General features: G+C 52.0%; 11 protein-coding genes across 11 annotated transcripts; 6 read left to right on the plus strand and 5 right to left on the minus strand.

Annotated features, from left to right (window-relative positions):
- Positions 1-779: 779 nt before the first annotated feature.
- ASPACDRAFT_114108 (putative MFS monosaccharide transporter) lies at positions 780-3,502 on the plus strand. The gene is made up of 7 exons (XM_020195771.1): positions 780-1,588; positions 1,674-1,827; positions 1,892-2,283; positions 2,355-2,437; positions 2,496-2,724; positions 2,779-2,876; positions 3,094-3,502. The coding sequence occupies exons 1-7, from the start codon at positions 1,195-1,197 to the stop codon at positions 3,364-3,366; spliced, it is 1,623 nt and encodes a 540-aa protein (XP_020059564.1). The 5' UTR covers positions 780-1,194; the 3' UTR covers positions 3,367-3,502.
- Positions 3,503-3,697: 195 nt separating this feature from the next.
- ASPACDRAFT_1853791 (MGMT family protein) lies at positions 3,698-4,561 on the plus strand (the record flags this gene model as incomplete). The annotated part of the gene is made up of 2 exons (XM_020197329.1): positions 3,698-3,786; positions 3,849-4,561. Exon 2 carries the CDS (start codon positions 4,064-4,066, stop codon positions 4,559-4,561), a length of 498 nt encoding a protein of 165 aa, XP_020059565.1. The 5' UTR covers positions 3,698-3,786; positions 3,849-4,063.
- Positions 4,562-5,038: 477 nt separating this feature from the next.
- On the minus strand, positions 5,039-5,748 carry ASPACDRAFT_19234 (uncharacterized protein; the record flags this gene model as incomplete). The annotated part of the gene is made up of 2 exons (XM_020198880.1): positions 5,039-5,279; positions 5,354-5,748. Coding segments are annotated over 2 exons (636 nt in total), but the record flags the coding sequence as incomplete, so codon positions are not given.
- A 4,295-nt stretch (positions 5,749-10,043) lies between these two features.
- ASPACDRAFT_24121 (uncharacterized protein) lies at positions 10,044-12,134 on the minus strand (the record flags this gene model as incomplete). The annotated part of the gene is made up of 3 exons (XM_020199254.1): positions 10,044-10,104; positions 10,195-11,807; positions 11,880-12,134. The coding sequence occupies 3 exons, from the start codon at positions 12,132-12,134 to the stop codon at positions 10,044-10,046; spliced, it is 1,929 nt and encodes a 642-aa protein (XP_020059567.1).
- Positions 12,135-12,668: 534 nt separating this feature from the next.
- Positions 12,669-13,883, plus strand: ASPACDRAFT_76295 (D-aminoacyl-tRNA deacylase). Its single transcript, XM_020204681.1, has 6 exons — positions 12,669-12,713; positions 12,790-12,853; positions 12,914-13,092; positions 13,166-13,208; positions 13,281-13,507; positions 13,587-13,883. The coding sequence occupies exons 2-6, from the start codon at positions 12,847-12,849 to the stop codon at positions 13,710-13,712; spliced, it is 582 nt and encodes a 193-aa protein (XP_020059568.1). The 5' UTR covers positions 12,669-12,713; positions 12,790-12,846; the 3' UTR covers positions 13,713-13,883.
- Positions 13,884-14,395: 512 nt separating this feature from the next.
- On the plus strand, positions 14,396-15,865 carry ASPACDRAFT_58168 (peptidylprolyl isomerase; the record flags this gene model as incomplete). Its single annotated transcript, XM_020203318.1, has 4 exons — positions 14,396-14,411; positions 14,492-14,563; positions 14,729-14,815; positions 14,925-15,865. 4 exons carry the CDS (start codon positions 14,396-14,398, stop codon positions 15,863-15,865), a joined length of 1,116 nt encoding a protein of 371 aa, XP_020059569.1.
- Positions 15,866-16,423: 558 nt separating this feature from the next.
- ASPACDRAFT_23367 (putative MFS transporter) lies at positions 16,424-18,390 on the minus strand (the record flags this gene model as incomplete). Its single annotated transcript, XM_020199192.1, has 6 exons — positions 16,424-16,663; positions 16,794-17,052; positions 17,106-17,563; positions 17,619-17,711; positions 17,821-18,183; positions 18,244-18,390. 6 exons carry the CDS (start codon positions 18,388-18,390, stop codon positions 16,424-16,426), a joined length of 1,560 nt encoding a protein of 519 aa, XP_020059570.1.
- Positions 18,391-19,257: 867 nt separating this feature from the next.
- On the plus strand, positions 19,258-20,816 carry ASPACDRAFT_76302 (NAD(P)/FAD-dependent oxidoreductase). The gene is made up of 2 exons (XM_020204682.1): positions 19,258-19,516; positions 19,572-20,816. The coding sequence occupies exons 1-2, from the start codon at positions 19,324-19,326 to the stop codon at positions 20,714-20,716; spliced, it is 1,338 nt and encodes a 445-aa protein (XP_020059571.1). The 5' UTR covers positions 19,258-19,323; the 3' UTR covers positions 20,717-20,816.
- An 812-nt stretch (positions 20,817-21,628) lies between these two features.
- On the plus strand, positions 21,629-22,459 carry ASPACDRAFT_1853798 (uncharacterized protein; the record flags this gene model as incomplete). The annotated part of the gene is made up of 2 exons (XM_020197330.1): positions 21,629-21,757; positions 22,141-22,459. The coding sequence occupies 2 exons, from the start codon at positions 21,629-21,631 to the stop codon at positions 22,411-22,413; spliced, it is 402 nt and encodes a 133-aa protein (XP_020059572.1). The 3' UTR covers positions 22,414-22,459.
- Positions 22,460-24,168: 1,709 nt separating this feature from the next.
- ASPACDRAFT_40557 (uncharacterized protein) lies at positions 24,169-24,702 on the minus strand (the record flags this gene model as incomplete). The annotated part of the gene is made up of 1 exon (XM_020200774.1): positions 24,169-24,702. One exon carries the CDS (start codon positions 24,700-24,702, stop codon positions 24,169-24,171), a length of 534 nt encoding a protein of 177 aa, XP_020059573.1.
- Positions 24,703-25,031: 329 nt separating this feature from the next.
- On the minus strand, positions 25,032-25,660 carry ASPACDRAFT_40558 (uncharacterized protein; the record flags this gene model as incomplete). Its single annotated transcript, XM_020200775.1, has 2 exons — positions 25,032-25,550; positions 25,604-25,660. 2 exons carry the CDS (start codon positions 25,658-25,660, stop codon positions 25,032-25,034), a joined length of 576 nt encoding a protein of 191 aa, XP_020059574.1.
- Positions 25,661-26,033: the final 373 nt, after the last annotated feature.

Raw genomic sequence — 26,033 nt, forward strand, 5'->3', positions numbered from 1 at the left:
TTCAAGTAGGATCATATGAGAAAGAATACCCCTCTGTTTTGTAATCATGATCTACGGGTGGCATTCATGCTGGCAGTGCAGTGCAGCCGGTCCATGGTAGGTGTACTTGAACCTGAACCTGGAAGGGCAAGCCAATTGCCCGAACAGGCGAGAGTCGGAGGAGATCCGCCCGATGTTCCCCAGCTACCAACCTCGCCATCCCCGCATCTGGATGGAAGAACGAGGGGTAAACCAGCAAACACATCTGGTAGTCATAGTACCTGTCAAGCGTGTCATGCTGCCTGATTTGTCTATCTCCACGGTCTATCTCAATTCTCCAGGTAGCTAGCCTTGCTCGAGCAACGACCATTGCATGGCCCATGAGTAGCAACCAGAAACATACTTCACTAATGATCATGACAATAATCAGAAATGACCCTCAGATAGCACATATCGAATCCCCCATAAGCCAGCACTTAAGCCCTACCCCCCGATCTCCCAATCTCCTCCCCTCCCCGTCCCGAAATTCCAGACCCGAATTCCCTTTCCCCCCCCGGATCCCGTCCGCAAACCCCAGCTTTTCCCGCAAAACCCCCATAATAATGGTAGCGGCCTAACCGCAACCGCAACCGCAAACCCCCACCCTCCATCGCGTCTCATTCAACTTTCGGGAGTGGATCTCGGTGCGAGCGGGGTTGAAGAACAGGGCGTGGGCTGAAAGTTGTAGCCCGTCAGGGACTGCATGTCGACCCATTTACCCAACTCCGGCAGAGACCCCAAGGGTCGCACGTCTCATCTCAATCCCACTGGAATGTAACCATATTTGACATGATCGTGGGGTTAGCCAGGGTTTGACGACCATCGCCTACCGCTCCAACGCTGCGATTTCTCCTGGTTCTGCGCGCCCACCAACCAGGCTGGCGGGACCAGCCGATCATTATGGCTAGATCTATGCATGTCTCTTGGGGGTAGTCGGGTCCCACGATTGCTTGTAGCGGATACACGAGTATTTAAGTAGTTTGTGTGACCCTGTAGTTTTACCCCCATGCCATATTGTTTTTGTTCTTGTGCTTCCTCCTACGTTCTGCCTTCGACCCCCGGGTGCACAGTGGCTTTGATCCTCGATACAAAAGACAACAGCTTGTACTACTGTATGAGCTCCTTCCATGGCAACAAATCACGCTCACTGATCCGCCAAGACCAAGCAAATACACAATGGACCTCATACCGTCATGGAACGTCGTTCACCGCTTCGAGAAGCGCAAGCTCCTCATCGCCATCAACAGCGTGGCCGCCCTCTCGATCCTCTTCTTCGGGTACGACCAGGGGGTGATGGCGGGCGTGAACAACTCCAAAGACTATATCGACCTGATGGGGTTCGGGTACACGAAGATGGAGAACGGGGAGCTGACCGCCGTTGTCACGGACAGTCTGCTGCAGGGGGGCATTGTTTCGGTCTACTACCTGGGCACGCTGTGCGGCGCGCTCCTCGGGGGCTGGGTCGGGGACAAGATCGGGCGGATCAGGACGATTGCCGTCGGGGCGGCCTGGGCGGTGGTCGGCGCCTGTTTGCAGTGTTCGGCGCAGAATCACGATTGGATGATCTGCGGTGAGTTGGGTTTTTCTGAATTCGGATGCACGCTATCCGATAGCGGATGCAGAGAGGCGGGCTGCTGCTAATGGGATTGATGTAGCGCGCTTGGTTAATGGGATCGGGACTGGGATCTTGAATGCAATCGTCCCGGTTTGGGCGACAGAGACGGCGGAGCATACTTCGCGTGGCCAATTCATTGCGATTGAGTTCACGCTGAATATCTTCGGTGTGGTGGTGGCTTATTGGTTGGAATTGTACGTAACCATTTGTTGGTTTGTTTTGGCCTGGTTCAGCAGCACATGCTAAGATCGATTGCAGCGGTCTGTCCTTCATCGACGGCGGCAAGTCCGCGTTCCGCTGGCGTTTCCCCATCGCATTCCAGATTATCTTCCTCCTCATATTGTTCGGTGTGGTCTGGTTCTTCCCCGAGTCGCCCCGTTGGCTCGTCAAGGTCGGTCGCGAGCAAGAAGCGCGCTACATTCTCGGCCGGCTGCGCGGCAACACGGGGGATGATGCTGTGCGCGCCGAGGCGGAGTTCCGGGACATCCAGAGTGTGGCCGAGCTGGAGCGGTCGATGAACCACAGCACGTCATATCTGGCGATGTTGTTTGGATACAAGACGGGAAAACTGCATCTGGGTCGGCGGGTGCAGCTGGTCATCTGGCTCCAGATCATGCAAGAATGGGTTGGTATCGCAGGAGTCACAGTTTGTACGTTGAACCCTTAAGTCTCTCCTCATCTCTCGTCTGCCTAGGCTTCTGACGTAAGGGAAACAAAACAGACGCCCCGACAATCTTCAGCATCGCAGGTTTCGACTCGATGAAAAGCCAATGGCTAAGTGGGTTGAACAATATCTTCTACATGGTAAGCCGGGTAATAGAGTCATGATTGTGTACGCACATTCTGACGAGCAAAATCCCAGTTCGCCACCCTCGTCTGCGTCTTCACGCTTGATCGCATCGGCCGCCGGTGGACGCTCTATTGGGGATCCACCGCGCAGGGGATCGCCATGTTCCTGGCGGGAGGCTTCTCGCGGCTGGCCATCAATGCTCGGGAGGCGGGCCACAGCGATAAAGCGGCCTCGTTTGGTGCGGCGGCCGCTGCGATGATCTTCATCTTTACCTCTGTGTTTGGCGCGACATGGCTGACTGGTATGTCTTATGATGGGATGCGTTCAGGAGAGAGGCTAACGCTTGGATACGTAGTGCCATGGATCTACCCAGCCGAGATCTACCCGCTTGCGGTGCGGGCCCGCGGCAACGCCTGGGGAGTCGTTGGGTGGAGCATCGGAAATGGTTGGCTGGTTAGTGTTCCCCTAGCGAGCCCGTGCTTTCCGTTCTGCTTTCCCCGTTGAAGAACGTGGTATTTGCGGATGATGGAGAGTGAAGGGATGGCTGGAGTTGAGATGACTTGGAATGGACGAGGTTCGGAGGGCTCTGAGAATTCCCAGTGCGGGAAACCAGATGAAGCACGAGCGCGGCTACCATGACTGTACACCCGCTAACGAATCTCTCTCCTAGACCCTGCTATGCCCCGTGATGTTCAGCGCCATCGGCGAGAAGACGTTGTATGTGTTTGCAGCGAGCAATGTCATTACGATCCCGATGGTCTGGGCGCTGTACCCGGAGAGTAACCAGCGGACCTTGGAGGATATGGATCTGTTGTTCGCGGCGGACTCTCCATGGGTGTGGGATGCTGAGAAGACGTTTGCGAGGTTGAAGGCGGAGAATCCGGGGTATGTTGAGACTACGGCCAGGAAGGGGAGTTTGGTGGTGGAGCATGTGAATGTATAGCACGGCAGGATGGGATGTAGCTAGTTTAGCGCTATTTAGACGAGACCCTAGTTCGATCGTCGCTGAGTGGTGTGAATCTTTCGATCTGCCTTAATTTCTACGTACTTCCAGACTAGCTAACCTGATTGAACTGATGAACATAAAACATCTGCCTTACTGTACTATGTAGTAAGGTACTTACTTGACAGTGCATACCGGATAACCTTCCGAACCGAAGAGAAGACAACCCGCAATGATTGGTCAATTCCAAAGCAATCCCGACCTCATCTCCAAACCTCCCGCCCAATAACAACCTCCTCCTCAAATCATCTTGAACTACTTATACCGCCTCCTCTTAGATCAAAAATCACTAAACCCTCAATTATTCAAATTCTTTCACAGTTGCAAGCCTCCTACTCAGCCACCCTCCACACAACCAAGGTAACTCACCACCGTAACTTCCAGCAACACGAACAAGCTGACTAATCCCCAACCTTCCAAAGGACCCATCCAACCATCCATCCAAAGCATCACGGACACAGCCTACAAAAGCCCAAACAAAAAGACCAAAAGCTAGTCTGCTGCCTGTCAATACATTCCAACCTACAGACCAAAAGACATTTCAAATACCAAACACCAAACCCAGCAATCCGACCTACTCACCACAACATACATACATCTATCACCCCCAATACATAAGTTACTACCACCACACAAAATGCCCACCCCCAAACCCACTACAAAAACCACCAAAGCACCCAATCCCAAGACCCAAGCCCAAACCCCATCTCTAGCCCCCACCACCACTACCACCACTACCACTTCCAACCCCACCCGAAACAAAACCCTTCACCGCATCCGCACCCACCCAACCCTCCCCCCGCACCGCCGGAACATCTACATGACCTTACTCACCGTGCCCGCCGGCCGGTGGACGACCTACGCCGCCCTGGCGCGGCACCTGGGCACGAGCCCGCGGGCCGTCGGCGCGGCGATGCGCCTGAACCCCTTCGCGCCGGAGGTGCCCTGTCACCGGGTGCTGGGCGGGGGCGGGCGGCTGTTGGTCGGGTACTCCGGGGGCCCCGGGGCGGGGGCCGGAAGGGCGAGGGACGGGGTGGGGATGAAGCGTCGGTTGCTGGAGGAGGAGGGGGTTGTGTTTGACGGAGAGGGGAGGGCGGGTGGGGTTTGTTATGTGGATTTCGGGGAGGGTTCTTGAGGGTGAGAGGGGAGGGTGTTATATTCAGGTTACATGAGATTGTGATTTATGATCGGAGTTGAAGGTCAAGGTCATATGGTATAGGTATGTTCGTGTATAGTATCTAATAATATAAGGAACCGGTCAAACTTTCAGTAAAAGATGTAAATGCAAACGCAAAAAGATAAACCAGATAAAAGCTGCTGACCCATGACACCGAGTCCAATGTACAATCCAACCCCGGTCCTAAACGCCGCCTTCCCCCAGTCCACCTCCCTCACTCTACTGTGAGGTACATTCATGTCGACATAATGTGAAACAACATAACATAATATGACATAGGAAAGGACATAAGGACATAAGCATGAACATAAACATAAACATAAACATCTGACAAAGGAAAAGGGTATCTCTATTCATAACACAACACACGGAGACAAAAGCTAGACAAGACAAGCAAGACAAGACAAGGCAGGCTACACAGACATCCATCTAAGCTGTCTTGGCCCGCTTGGCTGCCCGCCGCTTGGGCACGTCCCAGTGGTGGAAGGAGCGTAGATGCTCGATCAGATGGTCCCGACGAGGGAACCCATTGCCATCCTTGCGGAGACATTCCTGCACGGGACAGTCTTGGAAGACAGGATTGTGGACGCTGGTCTGGTGACGTTTGAGATCGGCTGGCCGAGTAAACGCCTTGTTGCAGTCCTCGCAGGTGTAGGGCTTGACGGGTCTGCAGGGTCTGCGGGTTAGCTTTGTTGACTAACAACCACCGAGGGAGGAAAAAAAACCCGAAAAAGAAAATGGGGAACTCACTTGGACATGTCGAGGGTCTCGTAACTTTCAACGGGAGAGTAAACAATTTCCGGGTTCGGGCTGGATTGGGTGGGGATCCACTCTATATTGGGCACCGGGAACGAAGACGCTTGAATTGGAAGCTGGTGGAACGAGTAGGCTTCAGGCGAATAGACCATGGGCGAGGCCGTGAAGGTGTTGTTGTTGCTGGGGTAGTACATGTCATAGGTCGACGAGGCCACCGTCTGGGGTGAACTGAAGGGTGTCGAGTCGTATGATGAGGGCTCGTATGTGGGCTGGACGAAAGACATCTCCGTCCCTACCATCCCATACAACGACGGGTGGCCCATGTATCCCAGAGTCGATTGCATGGACTCTTCACTGCTGGTGGAGTACGAGTGTTCCATTTGGGGACATTCAAGCATAGGAGGGCTCTATAAGGGTTCAAGTCAGTCTTGGTATCTTGCGATAGGTAACCCTCACATAGCCTGGGACTCACCATTGCAGACATGGCATACATTGTGGAGTTCAAGGAAAGGGAAAATAAGAAAGTATATACAACGGTGAAGACGCGATGAAAGAAAGAGTGTGTATGAGAGAGAAAGAGTTTCAGTAAATCAATAGTCTGCAAGGGTTCTTTTATCCAAGAGAGAATGTGATACTAGTGAATAACAAGCAAAAGCGTGAACCAGCCAGACTGGGCTTTCCGGGTTTTTATAACCATTGTCTTCTTTGATCAGGTCAGGTCGACTACGTCGCACTTGCATTAGACGCGGCCGGGGCTTCTCCACTGCAAAAACAGCCCAAACGGCCAGCGCCAGAGAAGCTAAGCAACACGAACGCACCCACGGCGACATCATCAGGTGAGTGTGCTACGGACTAGTATGATCTTCCACTAAAATGCTAGGGTGGGTGGGAAAAAGAAGGGAAGAGTGGATTGGGAAGGAGAAATGAGGGGAGGGGGGGTGTGTGGATGGTAGACTCAATGCAGCCTGGGAGCCCTGGGAAATGGGAACCGGGAATAATGCAGGAGGAATTGGAGGAGAAAACAACAACAACCACAGTTTACCACAGTTTACCACACAGCCCCCCCGCCAGCGGGGCACTGCCATTGGCGAGCGGGCAGATTGCAAACCTTTGGAAGTGAAGCGATCCCAGCTAGTGCTGGGCTAGTGCTGACGCTAGAAGCACCGAAGAACCAAAGAACCTTCTTCCAAGCTTCTAGGGGCGATTAGGCTCGGTTGATTGGTGGTTGGCACGGAAAGTAACCAGCGACGGACTCCACTCCGGCCCGAGAAAAAAGAGGAGCCATTCCAATGATTCCAACCAGAACCAGCCAAAAGTCCAAGACACTCTGCGGTGAAGGCTGACACTCGAATCAACCTAATCAACCTAATCATCCTGATATCGTCATAGGGAAGAGCGATCCCCCACATCAACTGATTAAGTGATAAATAATAATTCAAACCCATTCGGTGGACCGTCGGCTGCTACCATCTTAGTCGCAAGTTGGGCCTCGATGAAAGACTGGCCAAGGTTCTGGAAAAAAATGATGCGGGCTAGGATCGAGTCCTGACTCGTTCCAACAAGACCGCCATTTCCCTTCAACCTTTTTCTTCATCTCCCTCTCGCCCTTCCCCAAGGCGGGAAAGTTTTGGAAGCGGAGCCTGCCGACGAAGCTCACCAGATGCATTTGGCGAGACGAGACTGAACGGAAAAGCCTCCCGATGATGTCGACCGGAGATACAGAAAGTATCAAAAGTACTGAACTGTATGTATGGACTGTTACTACTGTAGCTCAAGCTGTCACGAGCCGCCCTTGTGCAGGAGTCATCGAACCCCGGGGCCATCGGGCAAAAGAGATGCAGAGAATGCATCTTGGGGAAAGGCGGGAGGAACGTGATCGCAGCGAGCGAATGGGGAAAGATCGAATCGATCGGAATGGATCGTGGGTGGTTGGCGATAAGAGCTGAGAACAGACTGCAATTGATGAGGAAGGGAAGGAGGGAGGAAAGAGGGTTAGTAGGTAATTTCCCCGGCCGGGAATGGAATACCTCGCAGTTCGGCACGGGCTTCCCGGGGCGTTACTTTTTCTGTTACCTTTTCTTTTTCGTTGTCTTGTTTTCTTTTCTTGTTGTCGCTCAATAACGATCGATTTTGCTCTTGTTCAATTCCCGACAGCCTTGTTGGAAGTGCCAAGAAGCGAAGCACGGGTGGTGGAATTCGGTCTGGGGAAACGAAAGTAACAATGACGATGATGATGATGATGAAGAAGGCAAGATGCAGGCGAGAAGCAACCGAAGAACTTACAATCACTCATCCACCTCCATCAATACCCGCACAGCCCCTCCCGCGATCAGAATGAGGTTGAATCTGACACAGCCAGCATTGAAGCTGTTCCTGCTCCTCCTGCGCGTGTAAAATCGCGCATGACATGAAGCTCTCTATCGTTCCTGCGGTAGAAGGAAGTGAGGCGACTTGCGCGATATTTCCCCAGACCAGCGTGCTTCATTCTTATTGAAGCTTCAAGACTTAGTTGTCACTGGTCACTGGTCAACTTGACGCTTAGTACTGTGCAGTACAGCCTGGAGGAGGACCGAGTTATCCGAGCAGGACTCCTCGCGAGGTTGTCTGCCGCGGTACGTATGCTCGATTAACGACCAACTTACTGTAGATATCACGAGCCTCTCAGTAATCCACACCTCACTTTTGATTGACCGGCAATAGAAAGACCACCCGTCATCCGTGCCAGACAACATGGACCAGCTACTTACTCTTCTCAGTACCAGTACCTACCTAGCTAAGGCAGGGTCTTCTGGTCTCGACTGGTCTTTCCTTAGACGAGTTGATCCAAGCGGCGGCAATTCATCGTCGCAGGACCCATTCTTCCTTATCCTCGAACATCCTTAATTTCCTCTCGGTCCCCACGGGTGTGATACCCAATCTACAAATCGATTCTAGCTCCAACGACCTTGAGAGATGGAGTACGTACGTACGTACGGTGCACCCACTCTGAGAAAGAGGGTCGCGGCTCAAGCACCACCTCACGGCAGGCAACTATTTTCCCTGTAGGTCTTCTCAGATCCAACTAATTTCCTTTGTCCATCAAAGTTCCCTACGGACCCTCCTGCTTCCCGCGCGCTCATTGCCGCCGCTAAAGGCATTAATTCGGCTCCCCCCAAAACACAAAAATCAAAACAGAAAAAAAAAAACAAACAAACCACTTTTCCCACTTGTTCTGGGGTCCGTGCTGGGGGAAAATCTTCAATTCTTCCCACTTGGTCGACTATTTTTACACCGACTTTCTACCGTACCATCTGATATACGGTGAGAGAAGAGCGAATCAACAGAGCACGGAGCACACGATGTTCGCCTTCATGGTTCTCGATGACGTCTAGTCTTCGTCCCTAAAGGTAGTCTCCGGAAAAAAACGAAAACTCTGCACTTCCTTTCTTTGTTCTCTCGATTGTGTTTTGACCCCCTCTCCTACTGGATTTTGTCCGTCCTGCATGATTTCCGAGTCTTATCCACCTTTCCCCCCCGGTCTTCCTTGAACCTACCTAGTACGGAGTCTAGTTACTATGCATACATAAGGTACTATGTATGTACAGTAAGTAATATGTATGCATTCAGAGTTGAAGAACTGCTTGCTGCATGTCATGTCGCAGATCTGCCGACTTGCCTTCCAAGAACGCAAAGAGAAGACCCGAATATACTTTCGGTAGATGCAGCTTCCCCCCTCTGCCCCCCCTCTCCCTGAGTCCATACTATGAAACCACCACCCAGGCCTCCGTTTCAGTTCCATTCAAGTATCCTCTTCCCCCTTCCCCCTCTCTTTCCCCCTCCTACCTCCCCACCTCTCCCTTCACCAGAATATCAGACCTTCCAAGTTGCAACCCACACACAGCAGGGTAAAACCTGGCATTCACAGCCCTCTACCCCCTCTACCCCCTCTGCCCCTCGCTGTTCTAGAACTTCAAATGCAGATCTTACCCCGGAAGGTCCTACACATCTACTCATGACCGAGACTATCCGGCCGAAGAAACGAAGACAAAACCTCGATGGGGAGTGGAGGGGCATGCTTATGTGTGTCCATTCCAAATGGTGTTCATTTAAGATCAAGACAAGATCATCTTCAAAAGCAACAACAGTAACCCTTTAATGCACCAAGGTCGAGAGAGGGATCTCAACAAACAAACATACCAAAAAGGAAGGTTTCTTCTTCTCCTTTCTTTGCAGTGATTTTATTTGCCCGGCAGCCCCATTCATGTTCAAGGAATAAAACAGCACAGAAACTCCCAGTTTGTGTCCCCTTATTTCGTAAGACTTCGTTCGTTCCCTTTGCATGCTTTCGAAGAGAGAGAGAAAAAAAAAGACGAGCAAACCCAGCAGAAAACAGAAAGAAAAGAAGAAATCCCACACAGATCACAGATAAGATCAGAAACAAGAGACAGATTTGATCACTTCGAGGCACAGTACAGTACCTCCTGCAACCGGATGGGCGGCTGTCAGAATGAGCAAGGAAATAAAAGTCTTTGTTTTTTGGTTCCTTATGGTTTCTCTCTGTTTTGTGTTCCTTCATCTACAGTGGTGAAATCATGGAGGGAGCAAATAGAACATTCAGCACAATGTACACAAACAACATCTCGTAAGTTTGCCCTCGAAATATTGTGGTTCGCGTGCTGATGGTTGCGGAGGAAGGGTGGGTGGTTTATAGTTCGTCCTCAAGGTACTTGTAGACGAACTTGAAATCCGCTTTACGACGGTTCATCCTGTAGTCCCGAAGTTAGTTTACTTTCGTGTTGGACCGGCTTACTTCCAGGAAAAGTGAGCAAAAGGGAAGAAGCGGGGAAGAAACATACCAGGTGCTCTCGTAGTCGAAGAAACGATACGTTCCCTGTTCGAACTCCTCGGTGATGGTTTTGGGTTCTTCGTGGCGCTGGAACCAGGTCTGGTATTGCTTGTGGAACCGCCAGCTCTGGTTTTTCAGCGCCTTGGCGGCCAGGTACTGCTGGTACGAGCCCTGGCGGTAGTAGAACAGGTAGAACAGAGTATCCGTGTCGATGCGACCGGTTTCGTACAGACGCGGGTCGTCGAAGATTGGGAGAGGTTCCTGGGGGTAGTAGAGGGGGGTGTTGTACGGGTTCTGCGGCTTGTAGTGACGGGGTTTCTCCGCGTCGGCCGGCTCGGGGCAATTGGCCAGGGAGGCCGCCAGCAACCGCTGCACCGACGGGGACGGGTTGGTTGCACTGGCCGCGGCACGGCTCTTGGTCACTTCAAATGACTGGATCAGATCCTGCAGGCCCGGCGGGAGGTGATAGATGGATTCCTCGCTCTCGCGCGACGATTCCTCCTTGCCGCTTGACTCGCCGTTGGTGGTGTTCGCCGTCGTGGTGGGTCGGGATGTGTTGCTGGTGATGGTGATGTTGTTGCTAGTGCTGCTGCCGCTACCCGAGGCCTCAACCTTCTCCATAGCGGGGGTCTGCGGCACGCCTCGCGTCGACGTGCTTGCGCTGGCCACGCGCGGACTCGCAGCAGGGGTCTTGGATCGGCTGCCACTACTCGACTCCTCGCCCGCTATCGTGACTCCTGTCGAGGACTTCACCGCGGGTTGTGCGGGAGCGATGCTGGGGGAGGCGGTTGTGGAGGTGGAGGGTTTGGATGCAGGTACGGCGTGGGAGAAAGCGGGGCTGGCTCCTGGCGGTGGCGGCAGAGGCGCGATGCCCACGCCGTTCTTGTCGCTGGCAGCAGCTGCAGCCGCCGCAGAGGCGTACTTGAGGGTCTCTCCTGGCAGGCGCGTTGGAGGCGGGGCGGGTTTCATGCCCGAGGTGGCACTTGTCGACGTTGCGGGATGGAGGGTGGCCAGCACGGGAAGAGGGGACTTCATCTGCGCGGAAGGTCGTCGGGGTCCCGAGGTATCGGGCTTCGCTTTCGGCTTGACAACCTCCGGTTCCTCTTCTTGCACCGACTGGGTATCTTGCGATGATACACGGTCGTTGTCGCCCGCGATGCCGAACTGCATCTCCGCCTCGTTGTCCATGTTCAGATCATCGTATAGGGTCTCGTCCTCGCCCGAGTAGTCCAAGTTGTGCCCGTCTTCCACATAGTACTTGATACTCTCCTTGAGATCCAGGACTTGTTGCGTCTCGACGTTGCCGTTCTGCAGCGACCGTAACAGCAGTTCCAACTTGTTGACATGCCACTTATGACGCTCCGTGATCCGCGAGATATCCGATAACCGATTCGTCTTGGCCACGTCCTTCTTCCCCTTCTTCATCTGCATATGTAACGTCTCCTCTTCTGCCTCCATAGCCTCGATCCGTTGTTGTAGCTCGTCGACCATGCTCGATAGGAAGTCGCATGTCTCCACCTTCTCCTTCTCTTTGGGATCCAATCTCGACGCTGCCGACAAGCCCTCCTTGGAGTATGCTTTCGTCTTCATCTCCTTCTCGACGGCCTTAAACTGCTCCATACACTAGAAGCTCCTATAGTCAGCAAAACAAGCTGCCCTCCTCGCCAAGGCATTGAAGGGCGGAGGGATGCGCACGGTCTCGATGGCTCTGCGCTGCTCGAGCAGCGGACCCTTATCTTTCACCTCATTTCCAGACGCCCACGACTTGATCTGATCCCGATACCGTTGGAGCTTCTTGATCTCGCGCTTCAGGTTTTCCTCGAGCTTATCCCGCTGGGTGTGATTCGTCGTCGAGCGGATCTTCTCGTAGATGCCCTCAAATGTGACGATGCCTTCGGCGACCTTCTTGAAGGTCTTATCAATCTCCTGCTGCGTTTTTCGGGACGTCATAGCGGCGACCGTTTCCACATGAACAAGAGAGGGGAGGGACTCGACGAAAAATTGACGTGGGTGATGTGAGACTCGGAAGGGCCGAGGAACGGATGGGATGAACGGGAGGGAAGGTCGCAGGGCGGATTGAAGAGAATTTCGGATGGTCAAGCGCGTGGGGGCAAGTTACTGCTTGCGCAGCTCTTTGTTGACGAAAGAACGCGGGGGCGTGATTGATTTTAGGGACACAGTGAAGGAGTGTCAATCTCCTGATACTTTGGTCCTGGTCTCTTCGAAGCTGGGATAATGCTCGAAGTAGTAGGCGGTCACGGGGGGATGGGCATTACCGATCCTGGGGGCGGCGAGCGGGCAACTCTTAACCTACTGTTCATCATCTTCTCCTCCGTCATACATGATCCATGGTGTGGGTTGGTGAAATCTACAACAACAACTTTTTTTGTCTTCAGGCTGGCAAGATTTGAGGTAGGAGGCTGAATTTACCCATTTCCCTTGGTATTGGTTCTCTGTACAGGAGTGCGCTGACATAATTCTCAGCATTTTACTTAGCAGTCAGTTGTTGTCCAGTGACAGTGAGTAGTAGTATGCGCCGCCGGTTGCAGCTACCCGCTTGCCGCAATAAGGCCGATATTGACAAGCAGTTCACAAATCCTCGCAGACTTCCCCACCGCTGAACTGCCACGACCATATTCTTGATTATTTGGCGCACTGCAATATGAAGGGTGCGCAATCTATGAGAAATGCCTGCGAGATAAAATAGCCCTGACTGATGCCTCGCACAGCGGTACTTCAACGAGTCAAGTCCGCCTCGGTCACCGTCGACGGGCAGCTTGTGTCGTCGATCGGCCAGGGGCTGCTTGTGCTTGCCGGTGTAGGCAAAGAGGACACGGAAAAAGATGCCGATACGATGGTTGGCCGAATATTGAAAGCCAAGCTTTGGTCCGATGAGAATGAGAAACAGGTGAGACGAGACGAGGCTCGCGATTTCTCGGTTGCCTGCAGCACACATCTAACGCGGCGCATTGCAAACCTAGTGGAAGAAGAACGTCCAAGATATCGATGGCGAAGTGCTTTGCGGTACAGTCATATCTCTCCACAGATCGTCTTTTGGGATGCGCTTCGCTGACACTCCTGTCCTCTCCCATCCAGTGTCACAATTTACCCTCTACGGCGAGTTGAAGAAGGGAAGCAAGCCGGACTTCCACGCCGCAGCCGATGTGGAGACTGCGCGAAAACTCTACGACTACTTTTACCAAAAACTGAGCAACAGCTACAAGCCTGAACGGGTGAAGAATGGCATCTTCCAGGCGATGATGGAGGTCGAGCTCAAGAACGACGGGCCGGTGGGTGTAGATTACCGCAGTGAAGATGCGGTGGTAAAGCTCTCGCTTCTCTTCCTGCTTCCTTCACTTATGATTCTGGGCTGACGCTTATGGTTCTTTGCGGCTGATATAGGTCACGATCGAGATCAACACCCAACTACCCAAGAAGGAGAAGAAGAAGAAGGAGAAGGAGGCCGAGCCGCAAGAAACGCAGCCTCAGACTTTCGAGTTCAAGATACCCGCGGAGTTGTTGGATTGATTCATGGAAGGGCGTCACGATGAATATACGAAAAAGAATGATCCCTCGGGATTCAGGTTGGTTCAGGTGTATATAAAAAGCTCCTTATTATAGACATACCCATAATAGATTTGGGGGGAAATGGGGTGGGTGGGAAGGGAAGGCGTTTAGATTCCAGAAGCATAGAATTCCCCAGATTGCCTTACTCGGTACGAACAGTAGTAGGAGCGTAGATCCACTCCTATCAGACCGCGATCGATCGCGAACTAGTGATCAATCAAGACGGAGAGAGGCGGAATGTAACGGGATTGGGAGAGGGGGAAGGGGGGAAGCAAAGGAAAAGAAAAGAAAAGAAACAACGTACTGTATGTACAGTACGTACAGTGGCAGAGGTTCCCGGTAGGCGCCAAAGAGAAACGATGGAAGCTTCTTGAAGCATCGCAAGCAGAGGGCCCCGGCCCAGCCCACTTCTTACCTCTTTAGTCCTGGACTTTCTCCTCTTGACTTTCCTTCCTTTCTCCTCATTTACTGGTACTCTGTCAGTCAGTCAGTCAGTCATTTTATCCACTTACCCATTGTCTGACTTCTTCTCCTTATACATTCTCCTTCTTTCTTCTCTCTCCTGTGCCAATTAACAGCCACCTTTTCCGCTTTCCCACCTATCTTCTCCATTCACTCTCCACACATAGCCATCATCTAGCACCATGGCTGAGTCCCAGCGTGTGTTCCGACTTCCCTTCTTCCCCGCCGCGGGGATTCAGCTTCGAAGCTCCGGTAACTGACCCATTGCGCTCCTACAGGCCGCCCCCGTGTCTTCTTTGACATTCAGATCGGTGAACAGAAGGCCGGTCGCATTGCTCTCGAGCTGGTCAGTAGTTCTTTCGTTTAATTAGCGGACATTTCCTTTCCTGTGCCGAGGCCGCCGATCTTGGAGTGAGAGCCTTGCTAACCTACCCCGCCCGCGCAGTTCAACGATGGTATAGTACCAACCTAAGCTCCACGACCCTTTTCCCGGGCACACTCTGACCATACAATAGTTGTTCCCAAGACCGCAGAGAACTTCCGTGCACTCTCCACAGGCGAGAAGGGCGTGGGCAAGCAGGGCAAGCCATTGAGCTTCAAGGGTACGATTTTGACCATTTCCGGTCCCCATTTTTTTTCTCCTTCCCACTTCCCGTCCGCTCCGACATTGGTCCTCGCAAGCCGAAAACTAACCACCCATGACTTGACCAGGTTCCATCTTCCACCGTGTGATCAAGCAGTTCATGATCCAGGGTGGTGACTTCACTGCATTCAACGGCACTGGCGGTGAATCCATCTACGGCGAGAAGTTCCCCGACGAGAACTTCGACCTCAAGCATGACCGGCCTTTCCTCCTCTCCATGGCCAACTCCGGCCCCGGCACCAACGGCAGTCAGTTCTTCATCACTACTGTCCCCACTCCTCACCTTGACGGCAAGCACGTCGTCTTCGGCGAGGTAATCAACGGAAAGAGCGTTGTTCGCAAGATCGAGAACATGTCTACTCAGGCAGACAAGCCCACCACGGACGTCACCATTGTCGACTGCGGCGAGCTCACCGGCCAAGACTACGAGGATGCCGACAAGCAGACCCCTGATGCAACTGGCGACCCCTACGAGGATTTCCCCGATGACCACCAGGGCGAGCAGCTGAGTGCTCCTGTGTGCTACAAGATCGCCGCTGAGTTGAAGAACTTCGGAAACGCCGCCTTCAAGAGCGGCAACATCGCCCTTGGTCTCGAAAAGTACCAGAAGGGTTTGCGCTACCTCAACGAGTTCCCCGAGCCCGACGAGCAGGACCCCAAGGAGCTTGGCCCCCAGATGAAGGCTCTCCGCTTCACCCTCCACTCTAACTCTTCCCTCCTGGCGAACAAGCTCGGCCAATGCAAGGACGCTCAGACCTGGGCTACTTACGCCCTCGATGTGGCTGCTGCCGCCGAGGCCAAGGATGCCGATAAGGCCAAGGCGTATTACCGCCGTGCCGTCGCCCTGAGCGGCCTGAAGGAGGAGGACGAGGCCCTGAAGGACCTCCAAGAGGCCGATCGTCTGGCCCCCGGTGACGCTGGTATTACCAACGAAATCGCCAAGGTAAAGAAGGCTCTTAAGGATCGCGTGGCTAAGGAGCGCGCTGCCGCTCAGAAATTCTTCTCGTGAGAGAGGAGACGTGACCGTCCGTCATGATTCATGAATTCATGATTTAGCATTACTTCTGCTACTTGCACTCCCAGAAAACGTGACGCAATCTACCTTCCCGTTCACCCACTTAGTCTAATGGGTTCCGACCCCACTTCCATATCTCGCAATCGCCGCGTGTGTGCAAACACATTCCTCCTCAATGTCGATCCTGCGAAGTCAGTAGCTCGTGGCTCTCACGCATAAGCCCCGTTGATGCTTCAATATTTTTCCTACGGAGCAGCATGGGTATTCAGCAACTTTTGCTTCCCATCCCCCAGAGACAATTCTCTCTCCCAACTAGATATATCCTGATAGTGTAGGAGAGAACGAGGATACTGGTATTTTCAGGCAGAATAGACCATTTGTGCATTGTATGTTTGTCTTGCATTGAAGGCCAGTGATTCGTTTGTGTCCAATGGACTAAAACCATAGCGACGGAGCAAGCAAGTAGAAAAGGAAACAGGTATAAACATCATGAATCATAAAAGAAGGATGTACGAGCACGTAGCAAGCTTGCTTGTCGTCCGGGCTGACAGCTCAATGAAGATCCTTTTCGGCGAGGAACTGCTCATATCGTGGCTTGCACTTGCGGCGCCAACTCTTTCCCCAGATTAGCATCGGGACGCCCATTAGCATGGAGAGCACGACCAAGATGCCGTAGAAGGTGAAAGTCCAGCCATAGTTGGTGCCGTCAATGAAGTCCTGGACCGTGAAGGAAATGACAAAGTTGATGATGGAGGAGCAGCAGGCTAGAATGATGACTAGTTCTCCAGATAACTAGTATATGGTTTGTAGGGTTAGATAGTTCGACCTAAGATACAAGGGGAAGGGAAAGCAGAAGAAGAGCATCGGCAAGAGAAGGAAGGGGTGCAGGGGTTTCATTATAGTCAGGGTACATGCAACTAACCTGATCGAAGCATTCCATTGCGTACGCAGTCGCGATACTCGTGGCAGAGACCTGCTGTGCGATCATGCAGCAGAGACCGACGGCAATGGTCATCCAGTGGGCACCCTCGGTGGCGCCCCAGCCATAGAGAAAGTAGCCGACAGCGGCGAGGATTATGGGGAGTCCGTAAGCCCAGAGACGCATTTCGGGTTCCTTGTACCCCTTGTTGCGGCGGGCGAGGAAGATGACAAGCCAGTCAGACAGCGAACCGATGCCCATTCTGAAGTTTATGGTTAGCTTGAATGTTGAATTGCACTGGATAAGGCACCGTACCCCATGAAGTTGCCGACGAGGGCAGCTAGGAAGATCAGCCCGGCGGGACCAGCGCTCCAGTTGTATGGCGGCTCGGTCATGATTTCGGAGATGGTGTTGAAGGAGACAATTCCGGCGGTGCAGCCTAGGGCAAATTGAATCCCTGCCAGGAGGATGTTGGGAAAGGCGAAGAGGAAGAATGGACGGCGAAAATACTGGAACCAGGTTGTATGGTCATCTTTAAAATAGTGCACTAAAGCAATTTTTTGGCGGTAGGTCCGCGGGGGCATTGAGATCTGCCCTGCACTATGGCTGGCTACGACGGATATAGGGGCTTCCATCTTCTGGTCTTTGTCGTCCATGGGCACTGTAGTGGTGGGGTCGACCTTCGAGTCCTCAGACGATGTATCGCCTGAGAACCGGTATCTCGGGAACATGGTGTCATCAAAAGTGAAGATGAAGAGAAGAATCAAGCAAGCCTTAAAACTCGTTTAGCTTCGGCCATGCTCTGTGTTGATGAGCACAAGAACTTACGCATGCTCCTGCCACGATGGGCTGGCTCCATCTCCAGCCGATGCCATCGGAGATATAACCACCACAAATCAAGCCAATGATGGAACCAAGCTGCTGGAAGAAAATATAGATAGCGAGCATACGGCCACGTTGATGGGAGAAGAAGACATCAAAGATCTATGATCCATTAGTACCCACAGAGAGGGTCTATAGAGGTACGTACCGTTAGCTGAATTAGGGCTTGATAGGCTGCGGTACCAATACCATTGACAGTCATCATGATGTAGTACTGTGCAACACCACTGAAAACACCGCCCCAGATTCCACTAGCGAGTACGAAGACCAAGCTGAGGATGTAAACAATCTTTCGTCCAAATTTCATGGCTGTGGGGATCCAGATTATGTTGAAAAAGCCGAGCATGAGATAGTTGAGAGCAGAGCCACCGTTCATATTGCTCAAGCTCACACCGGTATCCTCCGAGATTGTTGTCCATGCTGCTCCCCAATTGTTCTCGCCAAAGGAGTTCAAGCATGCGTAGGCAGAAATCAGAAAGAGCGTCCAGTATTTCTTGTACCTGGGCCAGTTCTAACAGAGAACAGTCAGTCTTGAGAATAGAGGCCAGCTAATCTACTTTCTCCCACATACCAAAGGATCGGCAACTGATGAAGTCGGCTGGGGAATCAGTATGATATCCTGACTGCCAGCATGGGCAGCGTCGCTCAGGTTTCCCCCTGCGTCGACGAGGTAAACCGTTCCCGGTACGTCTGTTTGTATATCCTCAGAGCGAGTCATGATGTTTTGATGTACAGCAGACAGGACATAGACAGGAGACCGGGAGGGGAAGTGGTCGCTCTTTTAAATGCAGCTCTACAGCACCAGCGCAGTTTGACCTGAGCCAAAGAGCATCCTCAGGCCCGGGGAGGCGTCAATATTCCGCTCTATCAAGGTTCATTTGTTCATCCGATTGGATGAGAATAACCGAGCATAATGCCATGGTAGGTGATGTTAGGTGATGAACGATAAGGCAAGGCAAGACGATCCTTGACCTTGGTTTGTCCGCCACTGCAAACACGAAGCCGACGATGGCCAACCTCTAGCGACATCGTGAACGCAGTGCCTCGTGATAAGAGAGGTGGAGTGAGACAATTTCCCTCGAGCCATTGAGGCAGAATGAATGGAACAAAGATAAGTATACTTGTCGAGGAAGCTCCAAACGACGGGTGTTATCGCAACGGGGTTGAGACTGATGGCATCTGCCAAGAAGGGCAAGGAGAGGAAGATGCGGAGAAGCCGTCAGATCCACCAACTAAAGCAGGTCTGGACACTGCACGCGACTGATAACATCCACCGCGAACAACCTTATCACTGTAGTGGATGTGTGGAGAAGAGGACGGTTAGGAGTGTAAGGTGAATACTGAGTATACTGAGTAGAAGGAGTCGTCGATATGCTCAGAAGCGAGGAAGGTCCAACCGGTTGGCTAAACTGCATTGGGAACCCCGCCTTTTGGCTGCTCGATGGCTGATTCCTTGCCATGCTTCTTCCACTTTGCCTCATACTCCATCCCCCCCGGGTCAATTCCGCGATGAACAGATGGACATGGCATGATGAAGCCTCCCCTTCAAATACCCTCGTCTTGGCCGATGCCCTCTTGATCTGTTCCTTTCTATACCAGAGCAAGTCCTTCTCCACTTGCCCGCTACATCCAGTACACAACTCTCAGCATCATGGCCCCCTCGGATTTAAGTCATGATTCCACCATCGTCATTGTTGGTGCAGGTGTCTGGGGATGCTCAACGGCTCTGCACTTGGTCCGTCGTGGCTACAAGAATGTCACGGTGCTAGATCCCTATACCGTTCCCTCTGCGATTGCAGCTGGGAATGATATCAACAAAATCATGGAACATCGAGAGCCGAAGGGTAAGTATCCTTGAGACTCGACGAACCAAAGAGAAACCGACTGATAAGTGACTAGAATCTGATACGGATCCCCGCAGCATTGCTTTTGCTACCTGCACCCGTGCTGCCTTGAAAGGCTGGAAAACAGATCCCGTTTTCAAGCCATATTTCCATGAAACCGGTGTGGTTGTATCGGGTCACACCCCTACGTTGATAGAACACATCCGCGAGACGGAAATTGAACCTTCGATGGGTGACTTTGTGAAGCTGGAAACGGCAGAGGACTTTCGCAAGACAATGCCGGCAGGAGTCTTGACTGGCAATTTCCCCGGCTGGCAGGGCTGGCTAAACAAATCCAACGCGGGATGGATCCACGCCCAAAAAGCCATGGTATCCGCCTACACGGAAGCCAAGCGCTTGGGAGCCAAGTTTCTTACCGGGTCCCCGCAAGGAAATGTCGTGGCTCTAGTCTTTGAGAATGGCGATGTTGTGGGAGCAAAAACATCCGATGGCGTGGTTCATCGCGCGGACCGCACAATTTTATCGGCTGGTGCGGGCAGTGACCGGCTTCTGGACTTTGAGAAGCAGCTGCGTCCTACAGCCTGGACCTTATGCCATATCAAGATGACTCCCGAAGAGGCCAAACTTTACAAGAATCTACCCGTGCTGTTCAACATTGCTAAGGGCTTCTTCATGGAGCCCGATGAGGATAAGCATGAGTTGAAGATCTGCGATGAGCATCCCGGCTACTGCAACTTTATTCCTGATCCTAAGCGGAATGGTGACATCAGGAGTATCCCATTTCCAGCACACCAGATTCCGCTAGAGGCCGAGGCTCGTGCTAGGGACTTTCTTCGGGACACAATGCCGCAGCTTGCAGACCGACCGCTTTCCTTTGCTCGTATCTGCTGGGATGCTGATACGCCAGATCGTGCCTTCTTGATTGATCGGCATCCCAAGCACCCTTCGTTGGTCGTTGCTGTAGGAGCATCCGGTAACGGCGCGATGCAGATGCCGTCAATTGGAGGATTTATCGCGGACGCACTGGAAGGTCATCTCCAGAAGGAGTTGATAGATGTTGTCCGCTGGAGACCAGAGACGGCCGTTGACAGGGACTGGAAAGCGACCCAGAATCGTTTTGGTGGCCCGAATGCAATCATGGACTTCCAGAAAGTCAAGGAAAGTGCCTGGACCAAGATTAGCGAGAAAAGCCGGCTATAGGGAAATCGAAGTGCAACCTGCGTCTTCACCTACCATCATACTTATGTAGGTAGGGAAATAGTATGATAAGCTGAGTGGTAATGAGATATGTGCATTTTCCAACTTCATGTGTAGCAGAGTATTTACATTAGGATCGAGCACCGGCCTCTTTTCCTTCAATAAGAAAGACTTTGGATTCTACCAAGAGTCAACTCCACAAGCCTTCGTATTTCAGCCAAATAGATAGAATGATTCATCACAACCACTCAAAACCGTTTGCAGCGCCAATCCTTCGATCATCATCATGAGCTTGTTCTATTATGCTGGAATTACTTCACCGATTCGCATGGCGCAGTGCCAGACGGATACAGTCAATATGATGACACCCATGACTCACTGGATGAGGTACCAAAAGGAAGAAAGAAATGCACACAGTCATTCTTCCTAGAGCTTCCCTAACCAACAGATGACCTCAGTTATTGCACACCTACGGAGTTCTACCAGTATGTTGCGAGGAGTGGATTCTGCAGAGAAAGAAGGACAGGAGAGGTATGCGTATCTTGCCCCCTCCCCACCCTTTCACTCTCTTGATCTCTCGATCTGGAAAGGCCCCATCAGCTCACTATTTACTAGCCATATCATTGGCAGGTGGACCTCAGGTAGTGCCAGTCACCGCACACGAACTCAGCTACGCGTCAGGATTCTTCCTGTCCTCGTCCGGCCAGCGTATCCGGGTCGGACGAAACAACCGATCATCCAGAGATGATAGCCCCAACACGACCTCAGACAACCATCCCATCGAAGAAGATCTCCGCGTGGGCGTCCCATTGTTGTTTGGACCAGACTGTTACCGCGAGGTGATCAGCCCAGACCATCCCCTCTATATAAGGAACCTCGACTTGGCACTAAAAGCTTTGGAAACCTGCAAAGAAAATGACCTGGGCAGTGTACCACTATCTCCAAGAGTTCAAGGGACCCGCCATCGTCGAGTATAACGTCGCGGTCGAAATCTGTGATATCCTGTTCTGCGCAAAGAACCGCCTCCGGTTGCAGTCGTCCACCGTAGAAAACGCCATCTTTCCGCAGTGGAAGGCTGTGTTAGAAGCAATTCTCCGGGCGATCCTTCTGACGGGAGGCCTTTGTCTTAGCTGCTGTCGCGCTGGGGCGACGTCCTGGTTCGGTCGTTTCACTTACTGTCTTGCTGGGGGGTGGATCCGACAGCATCCGTGGATTGGAAAGTGGTTCGGGAATTGATGGTTACCGTTCTTGAACCATTTGGTCTTGATTCAGATGGGGTGCTTATCCGACAGGACTCGGCAAGCCGACCAGCCGACCACCTTTGCAACCTGCATGACCTTCCCAAGTCCCTTACACACGGCTCCAAAGAGGATAAACCCTGCGAGATGGGGGATAGTTGAGCCTCAGGCCACTCACCCGAAGCACAGGGGACCCTGGGCTGCTGGGTGGAGCTCCAGGATCCGGAAACAGATGAGTGGATGCTGTACGCGCTGACGTCCGCGCGCAGTGTCCTGCCTACCGATGCACATGTTGAGTCCTGTGCTCAGAAGGGAGAGAACACCCCGGCTTTTGACGAGTGGAAGACATATGGCGTACCGTTCCGAGACGCCACAGCGGCTAGACTCCTGGTTGATAGCCCAGGCTTGTATGAAATCACAATGAACACGGACAACCTCGATGATTTTCGCACGAAAGTATGAGGACAAAATGCGCTACGAACATTTTCAAGCCGCGCAAGCGCAAAACGAGCCCGTGTCCGTCCCCGGTGATCTAAAATTCTGGACATATTTAAACAACACCCTTAACTGAGATTAGAGCAGAACGCACCCAGATCTAGAAGTATCAAGATAATAAGAACTAAGAGTTCGGCACTGCGGTCGCCACTTCCGGCCTGAAAGGACGACAGCAGGAACCATACTCCTCAGAAATCAGTTCACCGTCGGTCTTCCTGGACTGGGCCCTTGTCCGCATGCGCGCAGACCGACGGCTGGGTGAGAGCAAGGTAAACTACCATCCTATCCTAGCCCCTGAAAATCGCATCTCTGATAAGCATCTTCGCCTCCTTTTGCAGTCCCCATGTTCCTCGGAGGACTTTCTGGACCCAGCATCCGAAGTGTGGGACTTTGGTATTTGGAGGAGCGGCTCAAACCCGGGCAATCTCTCTGGAAGATAGAGCATTCCACGGCCACAAAGGAAGGTAGATACAACGGACTGCGCACAGCGTGGATCACCCATACTACTGCCAGCAACCCAAAAGAAAGAGGAGCGCCATTGGTTCATTATGTACATTCTATGTACAACTCGTACCACGGTGTGATGCTTTGCAGGGACTCAGGATCGATGGTGTTAGACCGGGACGGATATGTGGTTGGAATATGTTTTGAGGGCAATGCGCATGAGGACAAAGCCTACTCCATGCGGTGGGAGGATTTGTGGTAAGAATATTCTGAGTAAATAGGGGGCCAAGATTATTCGGTCTCTGGGGAATTAATATTCCTATCGGGGCTTCTCATTGGAGGTGGAGCGGCTTTCCCTGCGAATGATTTTTCGTGTGTCGGAATTAAAAGCAGCATGTTATCTTTGAATTGACTTGGCTCTCTCTTCACCCATAGCTCCTCTTCCGACTAATTTCCCACGAATTGTGGTCGTCAAACATAACCACGGTAAGCTCCAACCCCTGATGTTATCCAATGACTCATATGTGTTCGAGAATATAAGGTGGTACCGTCTGGCGTCAGGAAAAGTGGAAGAACGCAGGTCCGCATATATGCATCGAGAAGCAGGGAAATTATTTCCTTTTCTTTTTGTCCGAGCCATTCAGGTCAATTTTGCGGCCACTTCGCCATGCGCTTCTTTAGTGTAGTTCATATTGAGCAATAGAACCTATCTGCTTACTGTGAACGAGGGGACCATGCCGCGCTGCAGTTTCTCTAGAATCTCGACCAAATCTACCTTTAAATTGGAATCACCTTATGCAACCATTGTAATTTCCGAGCTCAGTCATATATAGACCCCCTTGTAAGCTTGAGGTAGTTGGAGACTACATAGCTGGGTGGAGCTCCACAACGCTAAGCCAGTTGAAACCCTGCGCGCTGATTTGCGCTTCATATATACACGCATACATATTTCCCAACCATGAATTGATAGCCGGTGGCCAAGTTCAGCTATGCCCGGCCACGATGATATTCAATTTGTGCCTGTAGCTTCGCTCAGAGGGTCAATTTGAAATTAAACTTCGGCGCTACCTTCGTCTTGTACTTCGCCACATTACTTCTCTGAGAATACAGTAATGCAAACACTGGTAGGCTCGAGTTCTCGTACTGCGAGATCCATGCAGCATCGATGATCGAATTGCCTCCCATCAAAATGGTAAATGAAACGAGAGGTCCCACGACAGGGAAAGCATCCGTTGCGATGGCCAGAATCTGAACCATGAAAAGCGCAAGTTGCTTCTCCTACGGGGTCGATTCGGTGATATTGTAGTTCATGACCAAGCCGTACTCGCGCTTGATGATATCAAGGAAAGCCTTGCCATTGTAAGTGATAACTCCGTGATCTGGTGTCACGTCCTTTGTTGCAGAGCTGGTCTTCACACTCCTAGCGGGAAAGGCGAGAACAAGGTCACGACCGTAAAAGTCAATTGGTCGTCCTTTCTCGCCTTTTGCAGAGATATTCTGGTACCCAACTTCTTCTTCCCCCTGACGGGTGTATACCTCCCCTGGCATAGGTAGAATGCACATTAACTCAGTGATGTCCAGTCGAAGCGTCACGTCCGCATGGCTAAGGCTTAGGCTAAAGGTAGGGTTTGTGGCGAAGTCAACGTGGCCGGTCACAATACTATCAGGCTGACCGCCGGGAGAGGAGAGCAAAGCCCGCCGCTGATACCAAGGCCATGGGGTGTACTTTGGTAGGCCAAATAACTCGTCGTCTCTGGGCTGGACCGGGCAGTCGGGGTATATCCAGTTACCGAACTGATTCCAATCAGCCATTTTCAGCACCAATTTTCCCAGGTTGAATTCCAAGACATCTCCAAAATCAAGTTTCAAAAAAACTCCCATCTCCGTGATGGCAGCACCGAAAGTATCCACAGGACGAGTTTGGAGTTGGGAATGACCTTCCATCCCGTGGGCCCGGCGTTGATCGTGTCGGAAAGCGCCTTGACGAATTTCCCACGTTCTCCGGTGTCTGTATATGCCAAAAGACTTTTGATAGTAAGATTTTTGAACTCAGGCTTCTCAGCTATCTCCTGTGACCATTTCTCTGCGACTAGCGTGGCGGAGCCTGCATGTTTCTGATTTCCAAAGAGATGTGGCCGGTTTTAAGCCCAGAAATCCAACATCCATTTTTTTAGAGATTGCTGGAATGTGCCGTCGAGGGTGCCATCGAGGCTTTTGCTGAGATCCTCTTGGTCAACTTCCGCACGGTAGTATTTGGGATTGCGATCAACATTGTACTTCTTGGCTAAGGCATCGAGGTCCCTGGCCTTGGCCAGTTGATCCTGTGGACCCTTGTCTTTGCAGCTATTCAACCATTTGCGGAGATCTTCCTTGGCTCGTTTTGTTTCTGGGTCTGAGCCTTGGAAAAGAGCCTCGTGAGAAGGCTCCCCATCCGAATTCGTTGCCTTTTCACCAAGTATCTTCTTCGTGAACCGGGTCGTAGTTTGCAAAATCGGATGCAGTACGTTGTCCACGATGGTCTTTTCCGGCATGATCTCGAGCCCAGCTCTGTCAATTTGCTCCGGCAAAAGATCTCTTTCCGGCTGGGGATAAAGCTTTGAGCTGTAGGGGATGGCGAACGGAATCTGAACAAATCGATGTTTGAAATCCAGTCGGATCAACTGGACAAGTCTTCGTACGGCCACGGGCAGTTCCAACACTGTGGGAGGTATACCCCACGAATTGCATAGGTGAGGTCCAGCCACAGGAATCGCTCCTCGGGAGTTGGCATGGGGAAGTGTACCAAATATGCCTGTTCCGGCTGCGCGAGTAAATTTCCATCTTGATGCAAGGTCACGATCCGAGTTGGGTTGCTAGCATCCCTGCCATACAGAGCTGAGATTTTTGTCGTAGCTTGCCGTCGCCCCTCCAACAGCAAATCCAGTACGCGGATGCTTCTTCTTTGGCTTGTCTTTGTCTTCGACTTTCGCGTTGACTGTGATGTCAACCCAAAGAAACTAATAAAAGTCCTCCCCTTCTCGCTTGAGCTCTTTCATACGATCCTCATCGCTAATATGTAGCTTTGAGTCCCACCAAATAGAGAAAAGCTTTCTGGGAAACCAGACTACTCCTTCTGGTGGGCCCGACATTGTAATAAGTGGTTG

Source organism: Aspergillus aculeatus (assembly GCF_001890905.1).
Source record: "Aspergillus aculeatus ATCC 16872 unplaced genomic scaffold ASPACscaffold_3, whole genome shotgun sequence".
Taxonomy (NCBI): Eukaryota; Fungi; Ascomycota; class Eurotiomycetes; order Eurotiales; family Aspergillaceae; genus Aspergillus; species Aspergillus aculeatus.